The 22,710-nt window shown below is 48.7% G+C and overlaps 1 protein-coding gene across 4 annotated transcripts in view; it reads left to right on the plus strand.

The window, feature by feature from the left end:
- Nucleotides 1-20,310, plus strand: part of KCNAB1 (potassium voltage-gated channel subfamily A regulatory beta subunit 1) — a 73,219-nt gene extending 52,909 nt beyond the window's left edge. For all 4 annotated transcript variants that reach the window (XM_030028889.1, XM_030028890.1, XM_030028892.1 and 1 more), the window contains exons 3-14: nucleotides 48-85; nucleotides 1,515-1,594; nucleotides 2,446-2,490; nucleotides 3,719-3,763; nucleotides 4,409-4,452; nucleotides 8,100-8,186; nucleotides 13,069-13,154; nucleotides 14,300-14,420; nucleotides 15,106-15,200; nucleotides 16,736-16,856; nucleotides 18,050-18,138; nucleotides 18,798-20,310. In XM_030028889.1, the coding sequence (XP_029884749.1) occupies nucleotides 48-85; nucleotides 1,515-1,594; nucleotides 2,446-2,490; nucleotides 3,719-3,763; nucleotides 4,409-4,452; nucleotides 8,100-8,186; nucleotides 13,069-13,154; nucleotides 14,300-14,420; nucleotides 15,106-15,200; nucleotides 16,736-16,856; nucleotides 18,050-18,138; nucleotides 18,798-18,887 (941 nt within the window). In that variant the 3' untranslated portion in view covers nucleotides 18,888-20,310. The remainder of the gene's footprint in view (nucleotides 1-47; nucleotides 86-1,514; nucleotides 1,595-2,445; nucleotides 2,491-3,718; nucleotides 3,764-4,408; nucleotides 4,453-8,099; nucleotides 8,187-13,068; nucleotides 13,155-14,299; nucleotides 14,421-15,105; nucleotides 15,201-16,735; nucleotides 16,857-18,049; nucleotides 18,139-18,797) is intronic.
- Nucleotides 20,311-22,710: the final 2,400 nt, after the last annotated feature.

A 22,710-nucleotide genomic window follows, 5' to 3' on the forward strand; every position in this document is an offset into this window, starting at 1 on the left:
TGTTGGCAAAAACCTCTCGTAGTAACAGCTTATTTTGTTCTTTCTAGGGACATGGGTCACTTTTGGAGGTCAAATCTCAGATGAGGTAAGTAATGCTTGGTGTAAGTGTAATGCAATGAAGTAAGAACCAATATGAGATATTTTTAAATGAAACCATGGCTACCGAAATCAGAGCCCATGTGTCTGTTTGAGGCAATGGCAGAGAGTTACTATGCAAAGCAATACAAAGCTTGCGCTGCTTCTACAAAAAACCCTTAATGAATCTGACATTTCCAGATATCAACTTTAATAAAAACCCCACCTATCCCTTAAATCAATCTTCTTTTCCATGCTGTTTGGAGCGATATTTCCTCCTTACCATTGGTAGTGGCACTGTTCCTGGAGCAGAAATTGGAAACTATTTTTGCATCATGTATGTAACCAGCACCAGTCATAAATACAGGCAGGGGCTCGGCTTACAAGGAGCTGCCTGATGATTTATTTTTTACATAATAAGTTGAAACAAATGAAAATGAACTTGGGTTTCCTACGCACTCTTGCCTGTACCAGATGGCTTTTAATCTCAGTTAATAATCCTCCCGAGTGCTGGGTAGCACGTGGGTTTCCCTCCGTCTCAGGTACGCTGCAGGTCCATCAAAAGGAGATGCAGCCTCCCGGCTGCCTTCTCTCTAGTACACGAGACAAAGCCCAAAATAACTTTGGCAGAAGGAAAACAGCTCAGGAGTCTGAACTCAAAGTTTTTTTGCTTTTTAAGTCACTTGATCTTTGGTGGTATTTCTTCTGCTGACGATGGATCACTGAGTTCCTTCCTGTTTCTTGGCGCTGCAGGCTGAAGCGAGATGACTTGGTTCGATTATAAATTTGCTCCCTGGCTCTCTGGCCCTCCTTGCTGAGAATAAGTCAATGCAAAGTGTTCACGCATGGAAAAAGAGGACTGAAACACAGCCCCGTCCTTGAGGGATGCCCACCCTGAGGACGTTGGCCATGCGTGGGTAGCTGCCAGCCCCCTCGGGGTGCAGAATCCCCCCAGGGAGCAGCGGGACTCTGATGGGGATCACATGAAATGACCTTCAGCTGTTTAAATACCCCCTGAAGTCATCTGGAGAACTGCAGGATGGCCTGTTGGGTAGCCAAAATAAAATTAAACTCTTGCCATGGGAATACCCTTTCTGTATTAAACCCCACAGATTTGCAGACTATCTTGTATAACCCTATTAAATTCTTGGCCGCTTTCCTATTAGAAAGCTCCTGTGAGAAGAGATTAATTCCTCCCAGGATGAGTCAAAGGGAAGTTGATGCAAATCCGTGTTTTGGTGCTTCTCGGGGCAGCGCACGAACCCCTGGGTGCCCTGCCAAAGGGTCTCACCCCCCGGGCAGGGGATGCTAACACCCCTCCCGGCCCTGCTGAAGCCCCTTTGCTGAGCATCCAAGGGTTTTTCCCCGTGCGGGACGAGCCGCCGGCCGCTCGGGATGCGATCTGCCACCCCTCACCTCTCCGTCTCTGCTTCCCCGAGGTGGCTGAGCAGCTGATGACCATCGCCTACGAGAGCGGCGTCAACCTGTTCGACACGGCCGAGGTGTACGCAGCCGGCAAGTGAGTGCCCAGCATCCCGCTCCGCATCCCTGGGGTCCCTCTGCTTGGCTCTGCTCCTCCCTGTGTCATGGTCACTCGTGATAGATAGGGCTCTGGTGGTGCTTGGGAAGCCCCCTGCTCCCCGAGGGGGGACAGAAAAAGCTTTATATTTGGAGCACTCTTTTAAAAAAAAAAAAAAAAAATTAAACCAAAAACTCTTGTACCCAGCTGAAGACTGAAATGTATCACTCGTGCTGCTTGCTGTTGGCACAGGGAGAGAAATGTCCTGAATAAATGAAAAGTCATTCCTGAATAAATGAAAAGTCATCATAATGGTGATGAATGGCCTGTGCCAGTGACAGCTCCCAGGCGCAGATCCCGGCGCGGGGAACCGCTCTGACTGCAGCAGAGCTAATGCTCTTAGTGTCACTGCGGAATTGGGGAAAAAAAAAAAAATATCCATCCGTAATATATTTGACTTGGGCTGATTTATACAGCTTTGTATTTAGTGTAAAAGGCGGACGGGGACATCGCGTCCCTGGTGCGGGGGGGCCAGGCGGCTCTGCCTTCCCAGAGCAGGTTCAAGCAGACGTAGGGCACGGGGGTGGAGGGCTGTCCCGGCGGGAGTGGGTGGACAAGATGCTTTGGGGGGGACCGTCCCCCGCGACGGGGGTGTCTGCCCACCCCGTCGCAGCCGGCGCTGGGTCACCGTCACCCATGGAGGGGCGAGCTGCACAGCCGAGGGGGCTGCTGCAGGCTGGCATCTGGGTGGCCCTGTCCGGGGGAATTGGGATGGACGGCAGCTGCGACGGGGTACCTGGCGTCGAGCGTCCTCCTGCATCCCCTCACGCGGGGCTCTCTCTTTTGCGCAGGGCTGAAGTCATCCTGGGGAACATCCTGAAGAAGAAGGGCTGGAGGTACTGGACGGCCGGGCGGTGCTCCCTGCCACCCGCAAACGAGCGGGACCCCCGGGCACAGGAGAATCCTTCTGGCTTTTAAAAAATGATGCGTGTTAGGTGATGCTGGCCCGGGAGCTAGTGCTGCTGTTTCCAGGCGGTGCCGGGGGCTCGCGTGTGCGATGGTCGCACGCGGAGCAGGCAGCCAGACCTTTCCAGTGCCAAATAAAAACGCTCTCCTGGTTTTTTTTGGGGAGCGCGCACCGGCTTCACAAGGCTGCGATCGTCAGCCTGCGGTGCTGCCTCGACCATTGCACGAGAGCATCGTCTCTGTGCCGGGCAGAGTTAACGCAACTTCTGAGCGCATCCATCGTCATTGCCGTGCACGGTGTATCAAGACAGATGATTTGTGCATCGGCATCCTTATCTGTGTACGTAAGGCTGTGTATTAAGAATGCAAAGCTGTGATGGGCCTTCATCTTGGGTAGCCTGGTAGGAGATGATACCTAATTTAAATGATGCACATTAGCATATGTTGTGTAGTTTTAAGAGCATTTACATAATCTTTAAAGACCTCCCCTGTGTGTCATATTCAGCCTTCAACTGAAGAATGGGTTCTGGCAGTGCTCACTCCAAAATCAGTATCCCCTGTGTTAGGGGAATGATTATTCAGTAAGAAATAGCCTGGATACTGGGGAAGAAAAAAAGTTAAGCCTAGCAAAAGCTGGAGAAATTTTGTGTTGTGCACGTACAGTTATGCAGCAGAGTAGTTTGCGAATGATAAATCTTTGATTTACTATCACATGGGAATTTATAGATTAATTCAGTGGATGTATCGCTCTTGGAGTTTTAATAACTCTGGGAATGCTGCATGATAACGAGAAGCACTGGACTTGGATATCAGGAGGGAATAGCGCTGTAGCTCTTGGTTGAGGACTCTGGAGATTGCTTACTCCGTAATTAAAAATGTATCTTCTTTTTGGTCGATTCACTTGAATTAGCTTCGGTTTCCAGACACCAGCCTCTGGTCACTCCCTGCCTGCAGCAGACCTGAGTGTGGGAGGAGAAGTGGCCTGTTGTAAAAAGGATTATAGTGATGTGTGAACACCCGCTCTGAGCCCAGGGCTGCGAAACCAGGCACGGCCGCCGCCGCGGGAAGCCAGAGTACTGTCGTGTGTCGATAAGCAGCATCCTGCTTGGTTACGTATAACTTTTTTTAACAGTAATAATTTTTCTATTCTGTTTGCAGGAGGTCCAGTCTGGTCATAACAACAAAACTGTACTGGGGTGGAAAGTAAGTCTCACAGTTACTCATACGGGCATTTGCTGCTGCGTGCTTTTCCCTTTCACAGCTGTACAACCTGGTGGAGGTTAATAGCAACTTGGAGGGGTGGTTTGTTGCTCTCGTTTTCTTTCTCCTCATTTTGTGGAGTGTTTTAAGAAGTTGGAGCTCGGCAGAGACGGCAGCCCCCAGCAGAGGCCGGGATGCCGCGCTGGGTACGCTCCCGCCCTGAGCATCCCTGCGGCTCCAGGAGCTGGAACTAGCAGGGTGAAGGCTGCCTTGCTCCGAAATCACCGACAATGTCAATGAAGCCTCAGTACCGGGCGGTCGGCCGGGGTACAGCTCTGTCCCAGCACTGCCTGGCCCCAGCAGCCCCTGCTGCCCTGCCAGCATCACCACCCCTCCTCTTAGAAATGTCAGACAGTAGCTCTGCAGTCAGGCAATATCCATAGCTGTTGCCACGTTAAATTAAGTGGCATTACTCATCCCAGGTGCTGTTGTCATTGAGACCGGGAACCCAAATGAAGTTCAGGGTCTCTCTGTCGTATGAGTTGTAACTTCATTTTTGGGATGCTTAAACCAGAATACAAAATTAACGCTCCCCGGTTGTTAGCACCTCAGGTCTCTAACAGCCGCGTACCCGTTTTTCCTTTGCAGAGCTGAAACAGAAAGAGGGCTTTCGAGAAAACACATCATTGAAGGTACGTGTTGCACGGGGCGGGGGTCTGGCCGTGCCCGAGTGCCCCGGCGCGGGCACGGTGGGATGAACCAGCCGGACCCCAGGGCGATCGCCCTCCCACGAGCCAGGTCTCCTTGACCCCGGCGCTCACCGCTCCTCCGTGCCAGTCCTGCGCGGGGCAGTTCCCAAGCTTGGCTGTGAAGCGCCCAAAATGCGCTCGCTCGCACTTTTTGAGAGGAGCCAGAATAATCCTGCGGTGCATCGCACACAAAAAGCCTTCTCCACCACACCTCTACGCAGCAATAACCTTTCGGGTTTTTGCTGTAATAAGCAAGCGCGCTGTCCTCGGCCGGCTGCGTGTGCGTCGTTTGCAGATTTATCGCTTACCTGCGGCGAGCGGGGTTTGCCGTGACGGGGTTTCATCGCTTGCTGCCTCACGCGGGTTCCCGGCAGCTTTGCATCGTTGTCCTCAAGAACGGCCCCGATCCCAGCTGCCGTGAGGTGACGGGAGGCGAGAAGGCTCGGTGGGTCTGGAGCTGCTCTGCTGACCCCCCCGGCTCTTTCCTGGAGGGACCAGGGCGGTCGGCAGACGTGGCCGTGGCTGCGTGGGCTCCCGTGGGGGAGCAGGGAGGGATGAGGACGCGGGGCATGGTGTCAGCCCGCAGAAATAGCCTCTGGAGACGTGCCAGGTCCCAGCCGGCTGTGGGTTGCTCTCGGTGCTGTTTCTTCTCGGGTGTTCGATTTTGTTGTACGTTCCCTCGCCCAGCTCCTTGCACCCGGTCCCGCATCCCGCTGAGCGATGCCGTGCACTACCTTACTCATCCAGTGGGATTTATTCACCCAAGTCTCTGCTGGGTCTAACGCGTGCTCCTCATCTTCCTTCCGATGGCTTTTTTTGTCCTCTCGGATGCATTATTGTTGGAGAGGGAGTGAGAGCACATACATTTTTCTGTACGGAGAAGTGTGTTTCACCCGATCTGGCTCTTTCCGGAGGGCTGTTGGGTGCTGGGTCAGGCACCCAGGCGCAGTGGCCATGGGCATAATTATAACTTGCACAGGATTTTACATGCAGGACACAGAGCATGGCCCACAAAAAGACACATTTCTGTTGTATTAAGGGTCAGCAGTGTCAGCCACGACCTTGTCCCAGTGAGAGGTGCCAGCCTGGGCTGGCTCCTGACGGGGGCTGGAGCAGACCCCCAAAACCCCCCAGGAGGACCCTGATGGGGTCTGACAACCCCCCTCCGTGCAGATCGCGAGCGGATCCCAGACAAGCAGCCAGCAGCATGGGTGCCTGGATCTGTCTTCTGCATAAATGCAGAGTAAAAATAGCACGGGTTTGGAGAAAAGCTGCGTAAAGCCGCGGAAGGGAGTTACTGGGGGTGTCCGGCTCCTCGGGGGCAAGGCATCCTTTGGGACAGAAGGGCAGCATCAGGCTTGGTACCTGTGCTTCACCTCTCTGCAGAGGGATTCACACCGCCCGCCTCTTGTTGCTGTTTGACCCGTTTCTGTCTGCTGCCACGGAGGGATGTGCAAAATGTGTTCTTTGGGTTAGTAGGAAATGATATGCTCTACGCCGAGGTCCTTGGGGGAGCCCCGGGCCAGCACCGAGCGATGCCAGCCTGGGTAATGCAGGGCTGAAGCCCCAGGGGAGCAGCACCCTCCGTCAACCAACACGCCGCAACGGCTGCAGCAATGAAAAGTGATTTTCTTTATTGCGCCGGGTATGCTGGGGTAATTAGACTCCTCTTTGATTTATGAGATAAGTCCTAATTGTTTACAGTGGTGTTTGGTTAAGCTAATGTTTGCTGTCAAGACAAATTAGAAAAGAAAAACTCAGGCTCATCTACATTACACGTGTGCCGCGGTGTCGGTGGTTTGATGGAGCGGGGGGGGACCAGCCTGTCCACGGTTCACACTGAAGAATAGGCGGGAGGTATGCTTTGGTCTTTGCTTATCAGAAGGTAGCATCCCTCTGCAGAAAATCGGGTTTGCCTGCCAGAAATGGCAGCTTTAACTTGCATTTGGCCATTTGCATGTTTTGTCACCTGAATCTGCAATGGCCCATTTGTCATAGCTTTCAACAACCGGGATTTGTTCTGTATGCATTAGGACATAAATTATACAGAAAATATTAATACTGTATTTGTATTATCCACCCCTTGCCTGGGATGTCACTGCCACCCACATCACACCCTGGCTAATGCTGTCCCGAGAGGGTGAGGTGGGATGAACGTGGCATCAGCAAACTGGGTGAGCAGGGCAGCCTCCTCCCTGGGATGCACATTTCGTCATCTTCCATCGCAAAAGAGTTATTTCTTGGTGATAAGGAGCATCACTGGAGCACGATCGGTTTTGCCTCATAGTAGCCAGCTCATACATCTGGGATCGTCCTGGGAAGTTTTCATTATTTAGCATTTGCAGAATTCAGCTACATTAGCATATGACTTTCATAATAAGATAATGCTGCAGAAAGTTTTTTAGCAACGTGTTATTGAACTTTCATTTGAATACCCCCCATAAGGCGGTGTCCCGGCCGCTGGTGGCACTAGACCCAGAGGCGCTGGGGGAAGTTGCAGCCATGCCACAGGCGGTCCAAACCCATCCATTTTCCATTTCTTGTGGAGCTACTTCATGAAACGATAGAAAAATACTGGCAGCAGTTGAAATAACTTCACAGAACACATAGCAACTAATGTTAAGGTCAACGTTAGCTATTTTCTATAAATACATTTGGCAAAAATGGCCATTTTTTTTCATCCCAAAATTCAGCGAACATATTCAGACTGCTCTATTTTGGCTCATTCTTCGTGAACATTCATAAAAACATTTTGTTCCTGGGAAGATTCATAGAAAATAAGTGTTAGAAATCCTCTTCTCTCTCTCTCACACACACACACATATTATATATATGTAGGCTTTTGATGCCGTCTCCCATGAGATCCTCTTAGAGAAGCTGTTGAAGCCTGGGCAGTCCTGGACTGTCGCTGCTGAACTGTGCCTCGTCTTGCTCTGCAAAACTCTCTCTGCCCTATGCCATGCGTTGGTGGGCACAGCTTGCTTACCCTGCAGAGAGGGTAAAGCTCTTCGTGGTGCTTTATCTGCTCACGATAACGTATCTAACCGAGTGCCACCATGCTCCCACCTGGGCTCGCGTTTCTGGAAGGCTCCCCTGGGGCAGGGCTTCCTCAGGTGGGACAGCACCCAGGCGACGTGCCCCTGGGCTTGCGCAGAAAGGCTCTGTGACATAATTTAGATTAAATAAACTCTGAACAGGAGTGGAGCGCTGAAGTCGGTCCCTGGCAGCTGCCTCCTGACAGGCTGGCCATGGACACGCTTGGTAACCGGTGTCTGTTCCAATCCAAATCTCAGCATAGTTAAAAAATAAAAGCAAATTCTCATGGAACAGGGGGACTCTGCATGCGGCCAAACCAGTGTTTTCTTCTTAACATGGCCACATAGATATGCGACAACGTTACGCAGCATCCTTCTCATACGCTATGTGGTTGTGTGTATATATATCTTATACATATGTACATGTATGTACATATACACCGAGCTCTATTTTAGTCCTAACGCGGCACTGTTTTGTACCTGTCAGCTCCGTGCCGCCGCGCTCCTGCCTCACTCTGACCGTGCAGGTTCTTGTCTCTGCTTTGCTGTTTCCAGGGCTAAAGGCTTCTCTCCAGAGGCTGCAGCTGGAGTACGTGGACGTCGTCTTCGCCAACCGGCCAGACAATAATACGCCCATGGAAGGTTAGTGGAAGCTTGAATTAAAGGTTTTAATGTGACTGATCCTGGCTTACAGGCTTAGACCGATGATGGTAGGAAATGAAAAACAATTTTTTATTAAATATTCAGGTGTGGCAGCTTAAATATGAAATACCTCATTCGTAATATCCTGGAGCCCCATATATTTACACTTCAATGAAATGGATTTGTATCTCTTGGAAGGAAATTGAAGTTTCCTTTACGTCCCAGCGGTGGCTTTAACATTGTTTGGTTTTTTATTTCCTTTTCCTGATTCCTTCATAGGAAGGGAATTTGTGTTTGCATTTAAGGCAGGTCGTCTTTGTGTCAAATGAAACCGGTATATCCCTGCCCCTGGTGCGGTCAGCTCTGGAGAGGGGAGCGTGCCAGTGCTGCCGTCCCCATCCTCGTCCCTGTCCCCTGGGCTGCCCGCATAGCACGTACTTCTCCCGGCACTAAATCCAGGGGTGCGATCCAGAGCGTGGTCAGAAACAAGAAACAACCGGCAAGCTGTAGGGTTCCCTGCCCCAGCGCCTGAGCAGCGCCAGCCGAGTCTTGGGGCTGGGCTCAGCCTCGGCACCGCAGCCGCCCGCCCCTCGGTCCCGGTGGAAATTCAGGGAACGGATTTAGGAACTTGGTGGATCTGTGGCTGCGCGCTTTAATCATGTTTCACGATTGCTGATAAGCATATATGCGTGTTCGGTACGTGGTGGTATAGCCCAGTTCTCCAGGAACCTTCATCGACATGTTTTGGGGTTAGTGCCCTATTTAATGGGCACCAGTTCCCGTTCCTTCTCTTTTCCCATCGGAGTTAACACAACCATTCACACTGTGGCAGAAGATTAGCTTCACAGCTAAATAAAAAATAGCAAGAAGAAAGACTCGCAGGCTGCAGAAGCTGTCATAGACGAGTACATGTAAATCAACCAGACCTGGAGCTTGACAGGCCCCTTCGAAGCTCCTGGCTTGACTTTTGGCGGTCATGACACCTATTTTCTTAATGAACGCGGGGCCGTGCGACCTGCCACGAACCCTGGACGGATGGCACTACTGCTGCCCCGGCCGACCGGTGCCGGCAGCTATGGGTTCAGGGAACTGGCCTGGGATTTTAGGACCAGTGCAGCTTTTGCAGTAGCTGATGAGGTCAAGGAAGATGACATGTTGTATCCCGGGGGGAGAAATGACCTCTCTGCTCAGTCAGTTGTCGTCTAATGAGGCAGTGCTGAGTATATTTCCCGTGCCCGCGCAGACAGCTGATCTCAGGCGTTTGCAGCTTTTAAGATGCTACAGATACTGCTAGCAGCGCTGGAGCTTGGCAATAAGGTATAAACTGTGGTGCTTGGTGAGATTTTGAGCAGGGTGAAAAAAGGGACGTTTTGATTATGAATGGTGTGGTGTTGATTCTTCCTATGTACTTCATGCTTTTTTTTTTATGGTTCACCTACTAAGCCACTTCTATCCCAGAGCATCTGTTGAACCATCTGTCGGTTCTGCACTATCTGGCACGCACAGTAAGTGCTGAGCTACCTTCACAAGACATGCAATTCCCACTCCATCTCCTTACATGCCTGTGCTTTTCCCACGAGCAAATAGCTGCTTCTGATGGAGCAGAACCCTTAACCTTAAAACCCAGAACCTTAAAACGTTCCCTGCTCGTGCTGCTCACGCTAACGCGTGAGGGTCCCGCTCGAGCAAACAGTGTGGCTGTACGCGGTAAGGTACAGCCAAATAAATCAAAGGATAAACTTTGAATGTTCATTTTGTTTTCTTCGCTTGCCGCACGCAGGCAGGTGAGGTTTCTCTGCTGTCGCTCGGGGTCCTCCGTCTGCTGTGATGTGTGTGTCTGTGGGTATCAGCAGGCGATGGATCGGCCATATAGAACTACTCAGCTGGCCCAGCCCAGCCGGGGCGGAATCGCTTCCCGCTCCCCCAGGCTGGTCACGGACCCTCTCAGCCTGCCTTAGGAGGCGTGGGTAACGGAGAGCTAATAGGAGAAGATGAGCATTTCATACAGATTTCTTTATTGTAGGTGACTCTGGTCCCCAAAGCGTCAGGCAAAGCTTGCTGAAACTAAAAATCAGAAATGTATTTACCTTTCTTAAAAGTCTCAGAGCAAACTAAAAAAGCTTCTCGTTGCAAAAACAATGCAAAATTAGCTTCAGGGAACATCTGGAGATGAGTACCCTGCGCAACGCTCTTTGCACACCCCTGCAGTCGGGGCCGGGCAGGTCCCTGGCCAGGACAGCCGCGTCCCCCCTGGCCCCGCGGCAGCCAGGACGAGGGGCTGCCCTCGCTGGGGTCGGCCACCCGGGGGGAAAATCCTGCTCCCGGCACCCGGGGGGCTCTGCCGTCGCGTGGTCCCCCCGAACAGGGACCTCGGGCGATGGGAAGGGTCTGTGCTTCTCCCCTGAATTTCTGCGAGTCTCATGCCTCGTTAGTCAGGCTGGAGAGCTGATCCCCCAACTGTGCTAGCAGGTGCTTCTTTTTTTTTTTTTTTTTTTTTTTCCGTCCCAAGCAGCTTTTCCAGCAGACGAGGAGGGCAGCTGAGGCTGCGGGGAAGGAGGGACCCCAGGGTCCCCTGGTGAGACCCCCCCACACTGTCACGGTGCTGGGGGACTGGGCGCCCACTGCACAGCCAGCCCCCAGCCCTGGCAAGCGGGGAGGGAAGGTGACATGGTTCCTATCAGGGAACTTTAAGTTACTTCACAATTATTATTATTATGCTGCTGGAGGCTGTTTTCCGGGTTTTGAAACACCCATTTATATTTAAGAAAAAATCTCCCCTTCTTAAGTGATGCCATTTGTGCCACCCAGCTGGCAGACCGAGCGATCCAGGCATGTGCTCTTCACAAAGCATCCCATCGCCATACCCATGGGAGCAGTCTCTGGTAAACAAGAAGATATATATATATTTTCTGAGTTGACTTCAGTTTTTCTTGAAAGGAGTAGAGGTGGGAGAAATGAAAACAACCATGGACTGAAATGTGTAAGAGGCATATGATGAAATGCTTATCAAAACTCCTAAATGGTAGTGCGGCAAAAATAGAAAACTAAACCCAGTGAGAAGCCGGTGCTGCCGAGGAGGGAGGGATTGCCATACCCCTGCCCATCGCACACAGCATGCCTGCGGGTAGCAAGGTAGCTGCTTGATAATGGGGCATTTTGTTGGACTAATACATGCCCAAGAACAAAATGCTTGGAAATAGAGAAAAGCGTGGCTCTGGCCAAAATGAAGAAGAAGAAACAAAAAAGAAAATAATATCTGGCATTTGAATTCTGCTCTTCATCAGGGAAAAAACTTCTCAAGCCAACGTTTCCCTCGAGAGGAAATGTCTCTTTTCAGTGGGAAGGCAGAAGCCCAGCACAAGAGGCACAGTGTCTCTTGTACAGCCCTCTGAGGTTATAAATGGAGACTTCATCATCTTTAGCTGCTTGTCGCCTCCTGCAGAAGAAATCTCACAATAACGTCAAGATTGGCAGTGTAATCACCCCTCTGCCAAACTCTTTTTTTTTTTTTTTTTTCCATAAATAGGATGAGAATCCTCATGATATAAAAGGCAGCTCATCTTGATCTTGAGACAGCGATGCCCAGAGTCGTTGTCCAAGTAACGGCAGGGATGTCATAAGCACACAGGGCTTCTCGGTGCAGCCCCGCGGCCGGGCAGAGTTGTCTCACTGTAGTCTGATGGGTCAGAAATTCATGGTGTAGGTGTAGAGTATTGGCTCCTTGCCGCTTTCCCAAGGGAAAAGCGCACTGATCTCCCGCTGATGGCGAGGTGCCTTGTGCGGCACTGGGACTAGTGACTAAGTACTAGTTTTTTTTGCCTCTCAGAGTGAGTTTAGCCCATTTTTGTCCATTTAAATGATGTGCTGTTAGCGGCCAGTGTAGTGCCAGTGCCCTGGCAGCTGCTGCTCGGCTCCAAAGGGCAAGGAGTAAGAAATATGAATTTATTACTGCAGCCGGGGCAGTTATTTATACTGTCACGGTTGCTGTGCCCTGGGGACCCCGCTCGGTCCCAGGGACCCTGCTCCTCTGCAGTGGCGCTGCCTGGGCACCCTGCGATGTTGCGTACCCAGCAGGCTGCTCCCAGGGAGAAATCAGCCTAAAAATGAGTTGCAAACAGTAAGGAGCGGCTATTTTCTTTATAGCATTAGCGAGGCATCCTACCAGGCTCTGTAACCTCCTGGGCAACCATGAGGGATAGACAATTCTTTCTCCTTTTCTTGCAAACTGAAGTTTATGATGGCTTTTTTTCCCCCCACAAGGAGACAGGGATGCTCAGCAGGGGTCTGATGGATGGAAATTAAAGATCCTGCCCTGGTGCTTATAGCCTTGTAGGCTTCCATCTTCCCCAAAGAAAAATGAGGACCGTGGGACTGCTGCGCTAAGGAGCTGTGCCGGGTTTTGCAGAGGTGCTGCCTGCTCCTCCCACGGGCAGCAGGGCCCTCGACGGAGCGGGGTTCAATCATCCAGTTTTGCAACTTTATCCCCAGCATCCTAATATTCCTAGTAAAAAGAAGCAGGACCAGATATATGCTTTTAGTAAACAAATTTTAAAATAAATTTAATTAATCTTTCATTTTATTTTTCGACTGTGCTGCCCTCTTGTGTTAAATTTTAAAAGAGATATTACCATAAGGCGGTGGTAGGCAATGGCCAGTTGGTAAAAGCAGTTTTTAAACAACTGCAGGATAAATGTCTTTACATTCACACTGTCAATGCTTTTTCATCCACGCTTGAGCAAGAGAACACAGCAGAAGTACTGTTTAATGCAAAGCTGCTCAGGCTTGTCAGCGGACTTGGCATTTATAAGTGGCTTTGGGAGGATTTGGTGCTGAAAAATTGGTCTCTGTGCAGTTCTCATACTTCTTTTTTCCCCTCCTTTAGAAATTGTCCGAGCGATGACACATGTAATAAATCAAGGCATGGCGATGTACTGGGGAACATCGCGCTGGAGCGCTATGGAGATCATGGTAAAGTTGATTTTTAGGAAAGTGTTGACACTTGGTAATTCTCCATCCAGGCTGCAGAGTCTGCTGAAAGCCATGCTGGGACCTGAACCACAAGCGGGTGTCTGGGCTGGGGATGTTTGCGTTCTACTCCATCCAGCATCTCTTCACCTAAAATAATTTTAAAACCTGTTCCAGAACGAGTCTAGTGTTAATTAGGAGAAGATGGGCTGATCTGGGGGTTTGGGTGTCTTGGCTCACTTAATTGGGGTTTGTTTCATTTTGGTTTTATTCGGCTGACTTCAAGACTTTTGGTAAAGCGCCTGTTTGATGGCCGTGCGCCGTTGATGCCCCGTTTCAGACGTGGCTCTCGGCAGCAGGTCCATGACCCGCGGGACCGTCGGAGCTACTGCTGCGGTGGGAACGGTCCCCGTGCAGGGGAGAATTCCCCGTGGGTGGCACTGCTCTGAACATGTCACGTCCAGAGGTGCAGACGGGAAATATCCCTGCTCGGCAGTAGGGACCTCCTCGTTGGCTTTACCTGAAAAACCCTAGACTGGGGGAACCAGCGTCCCGACAGCTCATCCTTAATGCATTGTCAGAAGCATTTGCTGTTGCCCAGGTTGGTGGTCAATGCCCCACCCCTGGAAACATTCCAGGTCGGGTTGGACGGGGCTCTGAGCAACCTGAGCCAGTGGAAGATGTCCCTGCTCACGGCAGCGGGGTCGGACTAGATGACCTTGAAGGATCCCTTCCAACCCAAACCATTCTGTCATTCTAAGAGATGCCAAGATCTTCCTGCTGGTCCCTGCTTCTCGTGGCGGGGCCAAAACACGATAAACAAGCTCAGCACCAGCTATCGCAGCCGGGGAGTTGTTTGCCTTGTCGCTGCGCTGGTGCTGAGGCACCTTTGGGCTGGAGGAGGCGGGAGGTGGGCACGTACCCTGCTGCGGTGGGCACGGGGCAGTGGGGAAGCGGGGCAGCCAGGGATGCGGCTGCGTTTCTGCCTCGGCGTGGCAGCTTTCAGAGGGATGTGCGTGGCCTTGCTAAGGGGTAGCGAAATGAGCTCGTTGGCACCTGCACGCTCAAGGAGGGTTGGCTGGTAGGTTATGTCCCGCAAGATGCTTTTGCTTGATGAAGTATTTTATCTACTGATTTCTTTTCTCCAGGAAGCCTACTCCGTAGCCAGGCAGTTTAACATGATACCGCCCGTGTGTGAGCAAGCTGAATACCATCTCTTCCAAAGAGAGAAAGTGGAGGTTCAGCTGCCGGAATTATATCACAAAATCGGTGAGACTGAGACTGCTGTGCCTTTCAGCTATTTCATTTGCAGAAAGAACTACAGAGCAGGCTGACCTGGGGCTCTACATGGGAACAGCACTCACCTTCCCTGGATCTGAAGGGGACAGACAAGTATCTATCTAATGACGCGAAAGAAAAACTGGCTTATTGTGACTCTGATAGAAATAGGTGTTAATTGCCACGGCTGCTTCTTACTCTTTGACTCCCATGGACCGTGCGGGTGCCACCTCTCCCCGGCATCAGAAGACACTGATGCCTCCTTGTGCATCTCCTGCCGGGGTGTCCCGAGCAGCTGGGCTGGGGACCAGGCTGAGGGGGACGGGTGGGAGCTGGTGCCCCTGCCAAGCGGGGCCAACGCAGGAAGGATGTGATGGTGTAAGGCAGGACGGGTGTAGGAGATACCTGGTCAGGAGTTCAGGTGCTTTGCTGCAGCAGGAGCCAGGATGGGGCTGGAGGCTCTCACAATAAGGTTTTGGATGAATAAGCTAGTCAGTGCCCCTTAAGGGCATCAGCAGCATCTTCCTGGAAGACGCCAACTGAATGTCACTGCCAGCGGCAATAGAAACAAGCAGCAATTGTTTTGCTTTTATTTTTTTAACTGAAAGTCCTAATTTTGATACAACTCTGATTTCCCCCAGTCCCCTAAAAATCTCCTCCTCTGTTTTCTCTGCAGGGGTCGGAGCAATGACGTGGTCTCCGCTAGCCTGTGGGATCATCTCAGGGAAATACGGCAACGGGGTCCCTGAAAGCTCAAGGGCTGCACTAAAGGTACTTTTTTGTTGCATGTTTGAGAAAAGCAGATGTGCTGCTTCTGCGAGGGCAAGCAAATAACAAAGGGAAAACGGATCCCTCGTGAGAAGGCTGGCCTGTGTGCTGCTGTACTGATGGATCAGCTTGGTTTCTCTGGCAACCACACTTCAAAGTGCGGGAGAATCCGGGTTACAAAGACGCTCGGGTTCGCGCTGGTTGTGGGGCAGCACGCGACTGGAGCCAGGCTCCGGGGGGGTCTGCAGAAGGGTGCGTCACCACCCTTACATTGACCAGACATAGTCAACGAGAAGGCACAAGCCCAGCGTTTCTGTCGTGTTTGATGCTCCCAGCTGACGTTAATCGATACAGCTGCTGTGACTTCAAACCTTCTTAACCACACGGCGCGGGTCGAACAGACTTGGACATTATTTTTCCTGCCCACCCTTCCCCGGGCACCAGCCTACGAGGCAGCGAGCGCATGGCGGGGGAGCAGCGGTGGAGCTCAGCCCCGCAGCATCCCTCCAGGGAGCCCCGCAGGCAGGGCAGACCCCCAGCACCCCAGGAAACCTGTGGGTCCCCGGCGGTCCTGCCCTTTGCCGGGCAGGGCAGCAGCCCTCTCTAACAGGTTTTAGCTTTGCGATGTCACCGCAGCGCTTGGTTTCTCCCGTAATCGTCCAGATTTTATTCTTATTGGGTGCTATGGGGTCTCCTCCCATATCACGCCTGTGGCAGGCATGTTACTTAACAGCTTGAAAAACGGCAGAGCGCTGAAATGTCATGGATCTGGGAAAAAAAACAACCCAAATGGTATTTGAGCCTCTGTATCAGCTGATGGGCAAAAGCCAACGCTGCCTGACAAGTGCCAGCAGGTTGACGTACATCCCTGTGCTGCTTTTTGCTCAGCTTGGTGCTTTTTAAAGGAAAGATGCAGTCTGCACTGAGTCGCTTACAAAGGGCAACATTTTCAAATGCGGTATTTCATTGCATTTGTGGGTTTTTTTTCCAAAATAAAATACATTATTAATATTTGGTAAAAGCCGGCTAAGCAGGTAGCATTGCAGAGAGGCATCCAAATTAAATTGATGAGAGTGAAGCAGAATCAAGTTTCGAATCTGGAGCTGGGAGAACTGCAATCTCAGCTTCATTTAATTAATTTTCTAATCTTGAATGGTAATAGTCAATCTTGAACAAGATCAGATGTTCTCTCACAATTGTTGTGGGGGGTCTGTGTCAAGATCTTCTCAAGTTGACTAATATTTCACTTCTTTCTGCTCTGCGATGGGATCCAGCGGTCCAAAAAATAAAATTGCAGAGGTTCCAGATTACGGACTGAGTCCATTAGTTGTATAAAGCCAGAAAGATACAGATATAGGCTCTCACGGGAGACGTCCTGGTCCTGTCGTAATTGCTTCGGGTAGCAAAGCATTGTGTTATTCAGCCTCCGTTACCTCCTGGGTTGGATACGGCTTTTTAAGAGCCGTTTATAATTGCCTTCAACTTTCCATTGCGGAAGATTAAAGCTAACAGTCGATTGCAATGTAATTCACCTCCAGTGCTACCAGTGGCTGAAAGAGAAAATCATCAGCGAGGAGGGCAGAAAGCAGCAGGTGAAGCTGAAGGACCTGTCGCCCATCGCCGAGCGCCTCGGGTGCACGCTGCCTCAGCTGGCCGTCGGTAGGTGACGGGACGGGGACGAAGAACGTCACCGCGCCTTCGCCGTTGTCACCAGCGCATCACCTCGCTCGCGTCCTCGTGGTGCGAAGGGAAACGCTCTGCAGGGCAGAGAGAGAGTCTGTGCCTTGCGGGTCGGTGAGGGACGAGCGCAGGGGAAACCTTGTACAAAGCCCTAAAGCTGCGGGCGCTCTGTTAGTGCTCCTGTCTGCTGGTTAAGTGTCAGTGATGGTTAGGCAAATGGTAGCACAGAAAAAGATGTGTCGTCTTTCAAATAGGACAGAGGATGGCTTTGTCTTTGCCTGTATCTATTTTAAACACTTAAATGATTATTTGCTATCAGGGATTATGGAACAAAATGCCAGAAGGATAGAAAGACTGAAGACGGGCAATGCAACACCTCATTAGGAGAAGGCTAATGCCTTTCAAGGAAAACGCTAATGCATTTCAAGGAACACAGTAAAAGAACAAAACAAAACAAACAAAACACGCTGTAGGATATTAAAATGCCATGTATTGCTTTTGAGGTCAACCCTGGTCCATTAGCCTCACAGAAAATAACTTTTTTTTTTTTTTGAGCAGTAAAGTTAAAAATTACTTAAAATTAGATTGTTTCCAGCATCATCATCAGGCTTTGATTGACAAGAGGGCTCGTGTATCTTGGGCCATCCTCAGGGGTCCAACCCTGACCTGCCTGTTTCTCCAAACGGTCCCTTCCCGGGTGGAAGCCCTCAGTTGTTCAGCGCACTGGGCTGATGGACACAAGAGAACGCTACTTTTTAAAAAGAGAGTTGTTTTTTCTTGTTTGGGGTTTTTTTTTAATAATTATCTTTGTACTGCTGAGAGCCAAGGCTGAAAAATACCACACATGTCTGTTAGAAAAATGATCCCTGGTTCAAATAGCAAGGAGTAAATCCTTGTGATTTGTGATAGGGAAAAACCCAAACCCTGCTATTAAGACAAATGCTGGGCCAGGGACCAGGGTCAGACGGGATGCTGGAAGATCTGCGATATGGTTTGTTATCCGACCCATGCATCTTCTTCCTGGTAGTGCCGGAGGAGTAAAGTGAAGGTTGAGACAAATAATGCTGTCATTATTTATTCAAATAGATAGAAGCTCTGACAAACATTAGGATCTGGAGTAACGCTGTGTCGTGACACCTATGTTCCTGATCATCTTGTGACTTTATTCCCAGCATGGTGCCTGAGAAACGAGGGGGTGAGCTCCGTTCTTCTAGGATCTTCCAACCCAGAGCAGCTGATAGAGAACCTGGGAGCCATACAGGCAAGTGCAGGTGGTGGTGGCACCTCAACAGAGGTGGGGGGCTAGCCAGTGCTCAGCTCCCTGCGGGGGTAACACCAGCACACCTTGAGAGTAGCACCCTCCTTCTCCTAATGTAGTTTTAATACTTTGTATTTTGTTCCAGGCATCTTCCAGTTCTAGTTACACACGCTAATTAGGCAAACCTACGGTGCATCACTGTGACTTACCGCTATTTGTGGTAGTTATCGCCGTATCCAGCAACAGGAGGGTGGCATCAGCAGGTTTAACGTATCTGAAAAAGCAGGCGCCCTGATTCCAGGACATGCTGTGATATATTCTGTGCTAAGTCTCCCACAGGGCACATGTTACTTTCACCCACCTTAATTATTCTCTGTTGCTTTTCACAACAAGAGCCTCCTCTGATGTTCTTGCCACCAGCTCGCTTTCCACTGCAGCTGAGCAATACCGTGCACATAAAGTTTAGGAGCACTTCTGTGATTCTCTCACTGGGTAAAGATACGACAGCAGTTTTTCCTTTAAGGGAGAAAGGTATTAGATGAATGTTTCAATATCTGCTGCACAAAAACCCAGAGGAAACGTTATTTGATAAAATCTGGATTTAAATTTGGAAGAACCTTTAACGGAAGCTTGATTAAACATCTGTTTTCTTCTACCCCTAGGTCCTTCCAAAGATGACATCCCATATTGTAAACGAAATAGATAATATTCTGGGAAATAAGCCCTACAGCAAGAAGGACTACAGATCATAATGCAATGCATGAATTCCCTGGACTGCATGGTTTTAAAAGTGCTCTGTACAGAAGTACAGCCCCGAATTAATATCCGGTCATGAGAATCATTCAGCAGCTTGCTGCTCGGTGTCTACTGTCACTGGATCCTTCGAGATGTGTGCTGTTGCTACTAATCTGCAGTGAAATTTAAAAGCACAGTTGATCTCTCTTCTAACCAAGAATAACCTTGTATTTTCTTACCTTCAACTGAATTCATTAATTTTTACTTTACTCTTAGCACCTCATGCTTGTGCTGTGAAAAACACTTGTAAAGCAAAAAAATAATTTATAACCTTCAGGTACTTGGTAATTAAAGAAGGATGTACAGATCTATTTTTTCAATGAAGAAAAGCCAGATACAACTTAAGGTTTTAATAAAACCACATTTGGGAAATCTCAACTATAAAGTTTCTTCAGGTTAACAGATAGAAGGGGCAAGCTCAAATTTTCCATTTTCTTTTTTATGCTGAATATATGCTTTAGATTTCATTTGTAGTTGAATAAGGGATGTAAGACAGAGAATTAGTTAGAAATTAGATAGCTCAACTCCTAACTATACAATTATTTCAGCTGTGGAGTGCTCCTGGGAAGTATCTCTGAGTACAAGCCAGAAGAGCACAGTTAGAAAACCCAAACACGCATGTCAGGTTAATAAAAACAACGGCTGTTTGCAAAATTCTAATTCCACATAAACCTTAAACCAAGAAAGCCATGATAAAATATTGGGTTTTGCATCTACAGAAACCTGCCTCTACTTCTGCCTGCTTGTAGATGTAGCTATTGCAAATTTCAATATTCATGAGCTTTTAAGGATATAGATACTTAGAATATATATATAATATATAGCTGCTGAAAAATACCAGAAAAAAGTCAGGTACGTACTTTGGTGGAAGGTCACATTTGCTTTAACTTGTTCTGGAATCGGGCATAAGTAAATGCATAGTATTTTTAAGACACAGTTTAAACAGGTAGGTTTTTTTTGTGAGCACTTCATTCCTCTACAGGAGTTGATAGTAAGCATTTATATATTAATTTGCCCATCTCAAGAACCACGTCATATTTTACCATGAGTTTGCTTTGTAAAACGCGCCTATGATTTCGGTAAATGTTCCTCACTCGTATTGACTCGCGTACTTTGGGCACATACTTCCTAGGGGGTACAGCTATGTACAGTCTTTGTAGGACCCTTGTATCCTAGTCCCCTTAACGCCAGGATACCTGCAGAGCGCGTGCAGCGTTCACGGGGGGCCACGTGAACAGATATTAATACTTGAGTTGTCTTCTCCTGTATTTAATCCAATGACCTATGGTATGTGTAAATGAACTTAGCTGCTGTATATCCAGAAATGCAGTCTGACTTTGACTTCTGCTTGGACACAATAAAAGCATTTTGTGCATCTAATTTTATACTTGGAGACCTGTTACTAATAGCGAGACTGATTTTGAAACAGCAATGGTTTACGTTGACACTGGATACGTATCGTTCCACAGGGAAACACTAATCTTCAGCTGTACCCATGTTGGGCAAGGGACAACGACCTCGCGCGGGGGAGCGACGGGCTGGTCTGGTCTGGTCTGGCTGTGCGTCTTGGAGAAGGTACTTCCAGAAGTTAGTCTCCTAAGGCAGACTGATATCAGCCGTATACAACGTTTTGTCCTGAAATAAACACAACGTGAACGTCCTCCTGACAGTTCACTGAAATCCCACTGCCGTTCCGTCACCAGCCTCTCCAAAATGACGCTGGGCTGGTCAGTCACAGCTAGCCGAGGTGGAGACCGCCACCGAAGGCACTGCTTACCTCCCTGCTATTACTTACTTGCACTGCCCTGGGCCACATCCCCTAATGTTGCAGTATTAGCTGTGGAAATTAACTATTTCAGTATTTTAAAATCTGCTTCACGGGCAGCACAAAGGCTTTGATCATTATACAGTTAACAGCTTCATTATTTTAATAGTAGAATTATTTTCCCCGTAGCAGACTAGTTCCTTTTCTCACCTCTGGAAGTACAACGTAATGTTCTTTCTTCCCCTTCTCAGATAGATGGGACTCCAACAACATATTAAAAATATATTAATTCCCAACCTTTTTTTTTTTTTTTCTTTTTTTAATTGAAAAGGAGATGGCATTGTCCCTTACTTAGAGCAAAAGCTTAGAAGTCAGCTTGCTTAGTGCTCTGTGGGCAATGGGGTGCCAAGCAGTAGCCTAGGTTTAGGCTAAACTTCAGCATTATACTGAAGAAACTGGGTGTGGCTTGTAGTGGGGATTGCAAGGGGAAAAACCAACCAACCAACCTCAAAAGCAAACAAAACCCCAAAACAACAACAAAAAAACCCCCAGCGCTTTTCTGTGAAGACGTCCACAGAAAAGACTAGGCTTTCTGTAGAAAACAACCCAGCCCACCCACCCACCCGCTTTTGTTACAGGCTGTCAGTGCTGCAAAGTTCTCCCTCCAGAAAAATTCTGACACACACTACGCTCCAGGCCTCTGCAACTGTCAATACCAAAAAACTAAGGTAAGATGAAAAGCCGTTAATAAAAGACTCAGCGAACTGACAGTAATAGCAGAAGAAAGCGCTGCTTCAAATCACTTTTCTCTAGATGGCAGATTTCCTGCAAAATACATCTGCCACCTTCTAAAATGCCTGATAGGGCAGTCTTATCCCTACCAATGCTGACAAGTAAAATAAATATATTAGCATTGCCTGCTTACATGTCTGAATTTAAGTACTGTGTACTTTTGGCAGGAGCCGAGCAAATCACCAGTGACCAGCAAAACAGGGATGTTCAAGTCCTGTTGCTTACAGAGCGGTCAGCTTGGCCTCAGGTTTGATTCTGACCATTTACAGAAGTTTGTTAGAAATTTGTTCTGCATGTGCTAAACACTTAGACTAAAATACATACAGGTGATATCCTTTATGAAAGCGATAGGCCAAGGAAAGTAAAATTATGCAAGCAACATGAAAAGGCTCCCTTCAGTAGCAAATAAGCAGGCAGAAGTGATAAAGAAAAATCCACGTATTTTGAAGGAAAACAATCAAGTTAATTTGAAGAGTCTTAAATGACTGACCAGAAAAGTAATTTCAATGGCGGCTCTAAAGTGCACCAAACCAACTGGAATTTTCATGATGTAAGTACATGAATAGTATTACCTTTACTGGGAAGGAAAGTAAAAGTAAATTATGCAGTGGAGAGTTGAGATTGAAGACCCTCATCCAACCCCAGTCCCAAAGGATGCTGAACAGAGAAGTATTGCAACAGTCAGCAGGCACTGGGTAATTAGGGAATAGGTTTGTGAGACTGTCCTGGTTGCATTTGTCAGAAATAGAGATATTTATTACAATCTCAGCATACTCTAAGGCAACACAGATACACTGTCTCCTGCACTTCAGAATCTTCCTTTTGCTATATTTTACATAAATATGAATCTTATTGAAGTAAAGATTAGCAAAGTAATTGTTACATTAAATCTGATTATAAGTCTTCTCTTTCTTCCCTGTTTAGGATTCCACTAGTCTGTAATGGCAAAATCTGTAACTTCTACAGTACGATTCCATTAATAGTAGTAGAGTTTAGCATTTAACGTAACAGCTGCTTCACTGATAGCATGAAAAAAGCAAAAGGATTGTCTGATAAACCCATTATAAAAAGCCAGCTAAAGCATTTTTGTTAAGCTGTGCCAGGAAAACTTGCAGGGTTTAGTTTTTTTTTTCCTTTGTATTTATGACTTTGGAGATGAATGAAAAAAAAGTACATTCAAACCACTTAAAGGTATTTTTCTAGGAGACACTGTTTAGGTTTTC

This window comes from Aquila chrysaetos, chromosome 10, assembly GCF_900496995.4.
Source record: "Aquila chrysaetos chrysaetos chromosome 10, bAquChr1.4, whole genome shotgun sequence".
Taxonomy (NCBI): Eukaryota; Metazoa; Chordata; class Aves; order Accipitriformes; family Accipitridae; genus Aquila; species Aquila chrysaetos.